Genomic DNA, 9,741 nt, shown 5'->3' on the forward strand with positions numbered 1-9,741 from the left:
CACAATGTTTTTGCTCGCCAAATCTACACGACTATCTGTATCTAAACGCGCGAAGCAAAAACGAACATAGAGAAAAATCTAACATCAAAATAGAAACAGATCACGATTGATTGATTCTACTCTCTGGAAAACAATTCTGAGAAATTGATGTTGTCAATTGCGCAAACATTACATATAAATATAATTTGTACTATCGTGCATTTATATAAAATGGTATAATTAATTAATAATAACTATGGCATAATGTCTTTGCATCCATGTACCTATCCCGACCCTGGTTTCTTTACGAAGACTTCTTTAATCCAATTCGGCTATGGAGTGTGGGTGAACTTATCTGTTGTTATGATTGGTCTGGCATTCAGTTTCCCAGCGGTGGCAATACCACAACTAAAGTCGCCAGAGTCCAATATTATGATAAGCATCAGTGAGGAATCCTGGATTGGTTAGTTTTAACGCAAACAAGACTAATACAAATTGAAATGTTTGTGTATTACAATTAATATGTTGTGTATATACGTGAAGTAATTCTTACGACTCGACTGTCCTATATTATCTATAAAGCCGGTCACTCTCCATATAACTCCTTAAGGTAACATGTGAACCGTTTCGCATTGATGATGTATTGGATTTATAACTCACTTTATCAAAGAACCGAAATATATCAGGAATTTATACTCCCATAAGACTACCCATTAGAAACAACGTTTATAATTTCTACTATGCCAACCAATTATGAACTAATGAATTTGACTGTATACTGGTTCTTCGTTATCAATGGCTATACAGCTCCTTGTAGGCCTTCAATCTATCCAGTGCTTCCCGCGACCAATTGCGAACCCCTATTGTTACGAGGTCCTTGACAACTCCATCCCACCAACGCAGCCTCGGTCTACCGGGTTTTCTCTTGCCACCGGGTTGTGAGTTCAGTAAGGACCTTGGAGTTCTGTCCCAACCACTTGAGCCTGTTGCACTTTATGAATTGGACGATGTTGGCGTCGTCTAGGATGTTTTAAGTTCTTCATTGTAGCGAATACGAACTACTATACGATACTTCGAAGAAACACTAGTACTTACTGTAAAGAAAAACATCGCAAGGTATCCAACTGTCCACTTGGCGGTAATGAAGGCATTGGAGACCTACTTCCCATCAGTGGAATCATTAGACAGTTGATTCAATAAGAAATATTATTAATATTATATATAATTATTAATAGTATTATGTTGCAGCAAGTGTTCTTACACTGGTGTCTCCCATCGGGTGCGTCACGTGTGGCTATTTTATGGATAGACTAGGCCGCCGGCCATTGTTGATTTTCAGCCCTCTACCACTCAGTATAGGCTGGTTTTATACGGGCTTTGCAAAACAGGCCAAGGATATTATTATAGGTATTTTGTCAAAAAGAACGTCTTTTTACCAATTTAGATAATGTAGAAATTGTGTAACTCACTTTTCGAACTCACACAGCGGTTTTCGCATCGGCGGTCGCTCTCAAATCAGTCGTGAAGCAGTCATTTTATGATTTGGCATTCTGGTAAACAATAAACTACAAGCTCCCCCCTTTTCGAAAAGTGAAATACAGAATCGCAGGGCTCTGCATTAATATATATATTATATTTCTATATATAATATATCTAATATTCTTCTACTTACGAAATCAGCCTTGCATCGGTAAAGGAAAACATCGTGAGGAAACCGGAACTTAGATCACACACGCAAGCGCAGATCGCTGATCTGCTGTTAACAGACTTTATTTAAAAGATTACTAACGCGTACCTTATCTCCTATACTAGAATATGCTATGTCTAATGTGCCACTTAATACACTCACTATATTCTAGGTAACTACCTAGTCCAGCCATAAGTTCTGTTACAAATAAAAATGATTATTTTTTAAATGAAGTAATGTAATTTTATGAAAATGTATACCTACATATTTATTAAAGTCTCAGAAAAAAATAAAAAATTCTATTCGAAATGGGAAACTTTGGCTTTTATACAGGCCTTTAATCTGTTTGGCCACGAATCTATGGATTTACGCACTGCAATCTTATTTTCTTTAACACATATTCCATATTCTATAGTGATAATGAACACAAAAAAAATATGGCGCAAAATCAAAATGTTTAAAAAAAGAAAAAAAAATATGTAACAGTATTTATGGCCAGACTAGTTATAATAGACAATTGAATTTTTTAGGTAGGATAATCACGGGTATAGGCGTCGGTATGGCGATGAGTGTACCCCGAGTTTACCTGACTGAAATCTCTTTGCCCAATATGCGTGGCGTTATTGGTTCCTTTCCAAATGTTGCCATGTCCATTGGGATCACCGTTCAGGTAATAAATAGCTCAAGAACAAATGAAGATCCTAACACGCTTTAGGCTTCCTACGCCCGGGTTTTATATCAACAAACCGAGTCGTAATCTCTACAAGTAATAATTATTGCTTTGGGGGAGTCCATAAATTACGTGAGGTGTTTTTTAGATTTTCTGTGACTCCCACCCCCCCCCTGGTGAGATGTCGTGAGATTTTATTCAACCCCCTCCCCCAACCCCCAATCTCACGTGAGATTTTTCAAAATGTGGGTTTCTTACGTAATTCGTCGTCTACGCGTTGGATTGTTGTTGTAAAAAGAAGAAAAAATTGCTTGGTGCTTTTATTTACGACTAAAACAAAATAAGTGAAATGTTGAGCGTTTAGGTATGGTGTTAGCGGGAAGTTGCAGAGATGGCCTTTAGGGTCAACCGTTTTCCTAATTTTTTTTTTCAATCAGAAAAAAAATTACGTGATATTTGCCGAGACCCTCTCTCCAACGTAAGATTAAATGAGATTTTACTCGACCCTCCCCCCCTTAAACACCTCACGTAATTTATGGACGCCCCCTTTGCCAGACAGCCGAAACCGGCGCCGGACCTACCAATAGCTGTAGCGAATTCAATATATTCTTTTAACCTATGAAACAAATTTATACTAGGCTATAAAGTGCCTAACTTCGGTGTATTAATTTAGTTAACGAATTACATAGGGTCTTATGAACTGTCAAAAATTGTATTATTTGTTAGTGCCTAGTTTGTTAATTCCTTGTATTTTTATTATGTAATTTTGGTTTTCCTAATTTTAATTTTTCCTTAATTTCGTATATTTTTTTTTTACGTCTGTAAATTTTATTCACTATAGTGCACTCTTGTCAATTTAAGGTCGCCTGTTAGGGCAGGAGTGTTCTTATAAATAAATAAACTTTAAAATATATATTTGTCTATCAATATTCAATTGACACGCCTTTAGCGTGGAAGGAATATTTTGTGTTTGGTAAATAATAATAAAGATGGTAATCATCATCTCTTTTTATCAGGCTGGCTTAGGTGCTGTATTTCATTGGGAAACCTTATGCCACATCGCAGGCTCTTACGGATTATTTCTATGTTTTCTGAACTTCTTTCTCCCCGAAACGCCATACTTTTTACTTGAAAAGGCAACGATGGATGACGCAGAAAAATCGTTGAGAAGGTTTCGATCCAACAAACATAACATTGAATGGGAAATGGAAGAATTAATGGATTTTAAAATAGACAATAATATAAAAAAGTAAGTTTTTTATTGTCTTAGATCTATAATATTAGTATGAATTCGTATAGCATAAAAAGTGTAATAAATCGTAAATTAAATTATTATGATTCATATGCACTTTTTACTTTTTATTTTTCATGTATCCTTTAATAGTTTAGTTTGTTTTTTGTTCCTGTTTAGTTTATTTTTTTTCTTAATTACTATGTATTTTTGCACTTCTTGCCTACCTTATTTAATTTAATACACTTTTATTCTTTTCTCACAGTGGTTGCCTGGAACAGATCGCTCAAAAGCGATAAGGCCGCCAGTTGCCCTCCTTTACATTTAATTATGTTAAATTTTGATATTGTAATGCAACGAAGTGTAAATAAATTAATAAAATGATTCAGTGCGTAGAATACCTTTAATCTTGTTCTGGAATGAACTAGAAAAGTTTAAGTAGCCGTAGTTCTAACACACGGTCTAAGGGTTGGCTTACACTGTAACTTTTCTTATTTAATATTTGTAGTATTCATTTATTTATACGAATAACGTCTATAGTTATTTCAGGCTAACTTTGGGAGAGCAGTTTGCAGCTTTATTCCGCAAATCGTCCTGCAAACCATTCTGGATTGTGATGATATACATCCTCATTACTCAACTGTCAGGTGTCACGATTTTAATCATGTGGGCTGTCGAGTTATTACAGGTATTATTTTTGTATACATGGCAGAGTTGACGTTCGTAAATAACCTGGAGTTCCTGGGTTCATGTTGCTTTGAAACAATGTATTTGTTGTTGGCCTGTTCATGTTTCTGTGTTATCATTTTTTATCACTAAATAAAATAAATCAATTTCGTTACAACCTTTTTAGGTCTAGGCCTCAGATTTATGTATCTGTTTCAGGATAATTTTTTAATGTAATAAAAAATTATCGTCGACTTTTTGGGTCTAAGGCAAGCCGGTTTTCTCACGATGTTTTCCTTCACCGTTCGAGCGAATGTTAAATGCGCACGTAGAATGAGAGTCCACAGTACACAGCCGGGGCTCGAACCTACGACCTCAGGGATGAGAATCGCACGCTGAAGCCACTAGGCCAATACTACTCATATTTTTTTATCAATAGTTATTTAATATCACTGGAAACACAAAACGCATCAGGATAGTCATCAAAGCAACTATAACGCCGGCTCCACATGTGGGTCCCAACGCTCGTACCAACGTTGGACTGCAAACTCGGTGAGGCGTACACACGTTGGCTAATAAACTAGTTCTGTCCCGTCAGGGCCAATGTGAAGATGTCCGATACAGAAATCGAAACTGCTCTGAGCGCGTTTATAGTAATGATGAGTGCACATTTACATTTGTTACTGAGAAATTATTTTTATGATCCTTTCGAGTTGCGTCCCTTATTATTGGATGTCCTTGATAAAGTTCAATAAATTCTATTACTTTTTCATTTGTCCATGCCAGTGGCGATTTTGTGGATGAGGAAGCCATTCTCGCTCGACGTACGCACTCGCTGCGTGTTGTAACAGAACTGAGCAAAGCGCCAACGTGTGGACAGATCGCGAGCGTTGGCGCAGATTCCTTTGATGAAACCGACACGAGCCGGCCAACTACCAACACTCGCCCCAACGTTGGGACCAATGCCATTTTCTAGATCCACACGTTGGACGAATAGCTTTGGGGCCAATATTGGGGCCAACGTGTGGAGCCGGCCTAAGATCAGTCAGCAACTTGCTTCACTTGATCCCCGCGAGTTTGTAGCATGTTCACTTCACACGAAGTTTACTGTGTTCAGCCGGAAATATTTATTTACATTAAGTGGCAAAAAACATTAGTGTAAAAAAATAGGTTTTTATTCATTATAAGTAGGTACATAAACAAAGCATTACAATGTGTAAGATTTGGGAACCCTTTTAAGTAAAAAATACCTGTGTCAGGGTTCCCAGCTCTTCCATAACAAACTTATAAATTCCTTAAAATATATTTATATAATTTAATTACATCTTTTATTTTTGATTTTGATTTTTCAACTATTATCAACACGCCTGAGTGCATGTGTGAGTGTGTATATGAAAACCGTTTATAGAACTCAAAATCATCGGTTGATCCGCATGCGGGAAACGTAATGCTGGGTCTGACTAGGCTTTTCTCTGGAATCGCTGCGTCTGCACTTATCTTCAGAACGGGCAGAAGGCCACTTGCACTTGTATCAGGTAACTTCTATAAACCATTTTAAACTCGCAACAGTTCGATACGACCATAAACTAGACAATAGAGGAAACAACTTATTTATTTATTTATTGAAGTGAAACTTCTTTAGGGTTGGAAAAAATTTTAGTGTAACATTTTTTCGTTACGCGTCACATTTTTCCGTTACGCGCCATCTTTTGAAGTGAAACTTCTTTATCGACGTATGGGAGAAATTTTGTAGCAGGTTACGCGCCATGTTGCTTTTTGAAGTCAAACTTCTTTATCGGCGTTGGAAAAAAAATTACACACATTTGTCACATTTTTCGGTTACGCGCCATCTTTTTCTTGTCCCTACCACGGTTGATCCGAAGAGATTCGAAGCCATTAGTAACAAAAATATATAATAACGATATCAATGATAGTAGGTACTAATATTTATATTACAATTAATGAAATTCTGTAATAATCTTAGTACTACATAGTAGTACAGTAATAAGTTAAAATGAAATAATTGTATTTGTATTCATGTCTATGATAATAAAAGCCTTTTGTTAAACTTTATCTAATTTAACTTTATTTAACCAATTTCTGTAAAGTCGCATATAGTAGATTATTTTTCGAAAAATAAGGTCATAAAGAAGTTTCACTTCTTACGTGGTACACCTAGTACACGCACACATTTTTTTATTTATTACAGAAATACATACATTATCCTTACAGACTATGCCAATACGATTATAATATTGTATACATTTTCACTCTCATTTCAAATTTTATAATTCGGCAAATCAGCCTCGAATAAACAGCAGACAACCGCAAAATCGACTAGACCGTTGACACTCTATGGTTTCATAGTGAGGTCATCAGCGGTTATTGTAAATTAATATATTGATGATTTGATTTAATATGATAAACATAAAAATTACTTCAAAGGCCTGATTCCTAGTAACATAGTTACTGTACGGTTCCTGGGTCATCAGGGTACTTGAATAATAGAGGGTTTTAGTTTTACTCTATATTAACCACTCGCGTACAACAATAGAATATAAGCGAAATAATGAAATGTTAATTGCTATGTAACGGATGAATGGAATGTATCAGTCGAAGAGAGTGCCTATGTCTGGCTATACTCTCGGGGCGTAACTCCCATGTTTTAGTTAATTGCTATGAAACGAATGACTTCAATGTAACAGTTGAAGAAAGCTACACTCTCGAGGCGTAACATCGACGATTTAAGAAATCGCCACGCTTATAAAACTAAGAAAGCCTGAGTGAGCAAAATTTACAGCTTTGGCTCGTAGCAGTTACTTTTACGAGCTTTTAATAAAGAAAATAAAGTTTATATAATAAAAAAAAGGTTCAGTTGAAAAGAAAGGCACTAGCCCCACACTATCATTCCCTATATCGTGAGCAGGTAGTCTCTTGCATTTCATAAATTAATAGTAGATACTTGACAATAATATCTACATAACACTAACTTTATAATTAAACTATTGTTGTACAATAAGAATACTTTCCGTTTCAGCATAGGACCGGTTGAGAAGATGTTGTTAAAGATTGCAAGTGAATATATAAAGTTTTGAAGCCACTTGCTTCATTTGCTTTTAAGATGAAAGAGACATTATGTAAAACTGATCCGGAATTACGTTACGAAACGTATAACGCTTGTATTTTTTTAGGTTTAGGTGTAGGCATCGTTTGCCTCGCGCTAGGCCTTACCATTCAATACAAGGAATACCCAACAGTATTCCCTCAAATCGGGTATATTTTATATATTATCTTTGGGTCTTTGGGACATTACACGCTACCAGTTCTCATCATGTTTGAACTCTATCCATTACAGGTAATTTTTCATTATCTCATCAAAAAGCGATAGCTATTATTATTAGGTTACAAAAGAGATTATTAAATAAAAAGAAAAATATTGGAAGAAGTTATTAAATTTTTCTCGAAGTTTCCAGTGCTTTTCAGTTGTCGTATCGTCGTGGAGACTGCTACGTCAAGTTTTCCAAGACCACGATTTTATATTATGCATAGTCTAGAAAAAAATTGTTTACTATTACATAAATACAAAAGAAATTTATTTAACGATAGAATAAAAATTGCTTAAATTTTTACTGTCCGATTTTATGGACCATTCCATTCATTAGAATAATATTATACTTAAGAATAAAATTAACCAATAAACCCTAAAATGTGGAAACATTTTTAATTACGCGTTAATTTAAAAAATCTTAAAAATTTGTGGTTCTTCGTAACAAGTATTAATTTTTTGATTTTCAGGTACGAGGTATTCTCGGCGGAATATCTATGTCGATACTGAACTTTATGATATTTGGCGCAAACAAGACGTATCCGTACGTACGAGATGCGCTTGGCTATCCGTACACCATTATGACTTTTGGAGTTTGTTCATTATTGGGTATGTAAGAATACAAAAAAATATTAAAATTTGTCTGACGCAGCAATACCGATATTAGTCAAAGTTAGTTTCTGTATGAAGATTATGTAACAATTTTATTAGTATTTATTAAAAAATCTAGTGGGAATTTTGAAATAAACTTTAATAAGCAATAACTCCGAAACCTATAGATATTTCTCTGTGCGCATTTATCACTTATTCGTACGGTGAAGGAAAACATCATGAGACCTAAGACCCAAAAAGTCGACGGCAAGAAATAGGCAGGCTGATAACCTTCTTGCTCATTCAAAAAACAAACAATCTCGAAAAACATCACACATCTAAAGGCCAATGGTTCTAGCGCCACTGATTTTTGTTACTAAAAGAGCCTTAAAAGCGTCTTAAAAATATTTACACTACTTTGTAATAATCAATACTTAGCAAACCGTATTGCTTAACAATTTGACATTACATTTTTGCAGGTTGCATTTACCTTTATTTCTACTTGCCTGAAACAAAGGGACTGACCTTACAAGAGATAGAAGAATACTACAACGATCTCCGTCCGACTCTAACCTCACAACGTCTCATTCGTTCTGAGATGTACATAAGAGGAGTTGGTCTTGGTAGTCCGAGCAGGTCTTTAATACGACTGGACAGGTTTAAAGATAAATCATTACATATGAAGAGGGGATCTATTTCCAAAAAAGGGAGTAATGAAGATGAAACAAAAGATAACGCTGATAAAGATAAATAGCAAGATAATTAAATGTGTTACTATGCTTACCACATAATTCCAAGTTGGTTGACTTCGTACCGTATAGTTCCAAGTACCAGCGCCGGAACAATCAGCATTGAAGTCAGGATTTTTTATTGCTGATGGAATTTACAGAGTAATTTGCTGTGCGAATGACAGCCAGAGGCAATCATCTAAGTTTATGTTTCGCAGTAGGCTTGCTATTTCATATTGTAACTAGGCCGAATAGTTTTAATGTTCCGGATCATTAAAATCGATTCATATTTAGGTGCTTAGTTCTGTTCTCGGAGGAATAACATTGTTTAGGGCACAAACGAAACTACTAGACCTATTAAACAGAGGCAGTAGTGTGTCTGCGCCCCTTTCTTTATATAACTGGGTTGTAAATCATTTTTCTCTTTCTGAAACTGTATTAACACTGTGATGGAGCGAGATAGAACATTTGAAATATTCTGACATCTAATTAAGATGACGAGGTGTTGTAAATAAATATAAGATTTAATATTATATAACTTTAATGATGTAATTAATAAATATGCAGAAATGTATTGCGATAGTTTTATTAACATACAATTTCTCTTTAATCTGACTTGGGTTCGATTCTGAAAACCATTTTTTTTATGGCTCTGGCACGGTTTGTGCATTAGCCAGCGTCAAGTATAAGGTTTTTATAATTCGTGCTTGCCTTAGAAATTCGACCGTGTCCTCCATGTACGATTTAAGCACTCACCCGGTACCGCACAACCCTCCCAAAGGCCGAGAACAAATTTAAATTAAATTAAAACTTGCCCTCGAACCGGGAATCGAACCCGGTACCCCTCACCTAGCTGCCACTTAA

At 35.5% G+C, this 9,741-nt stretch overlaps 1 protein-coding gene across 1 annotated transcript; it reads left to right on the top strand.

Moving 5' to 3' along the window:
* The first annotated feature begins 49 nt into the window (after window positions 1-49).
* On the top strand, window positions 50-9,108 carry LOC125060542 (facilitated trehalose transporter Tret1-like). The gene is made up of 9 exons (XM_047665504.1): window positions 50-442; window positions 1,228-1,386; window positions 2,197-2,336; window positions 3,353-3,585; window positions 4,117-4,255; window positions 5,642-5,768; window positions 7,425-7,588; window positions 8,029-8,167; window positions 8,629-9,108. Exons 1-9 carry the CDS (start codon window positions 244-246, stop codon window positions 8,901-8,903), a joined length of 1,575 nt encoding a protein of 524 aa, XP_047521460.1. The 5' UTR covers window positions 50-243; the 3' UTR covers window positions 8,904-9,108.
* The last annotated feature ends 633 nt before the right edge of the window (window positions 9,109-9,741 follow it).

The sequence above is a fragment of the Pieris napi genome, chromosome 21 (assembly GCF_905475465.1).
Source record: "Pieris napi chromosome 21, ilPieNapi1.2, whole genome shotgun sequence".
NCBI lineage: Eukaryota > Metazoa > Arthropoda > Insecta > Lepidoptera > Pieridae > Pieris > Pieris napi.

Excerpts from the sequence above, each read along its gene's own strand:
- LOC125060542 (XM_047665504.1), top strand. The coding sequence starts at position 244 with ATGTCTTTGCATCCATGTACCTATCCCGACCCTGGTTTCTTTACGAAG. Across the intron at positions 5,769-7,424 it reads GCCACTTGCACTTGTATCAG|GTTTAGGTGTAGGCATCGTT; the intron begins GTAACTTCTATA and ends GTATTTTTTTAG. Across the intron at positions 8,168-8,628 it reads TGGAGTTTGTTCATTATTGG|GTTGCATTTACCTTTATTTC; the intron begins GTATGTAAGAAT and ends ACATTTTTGCAG.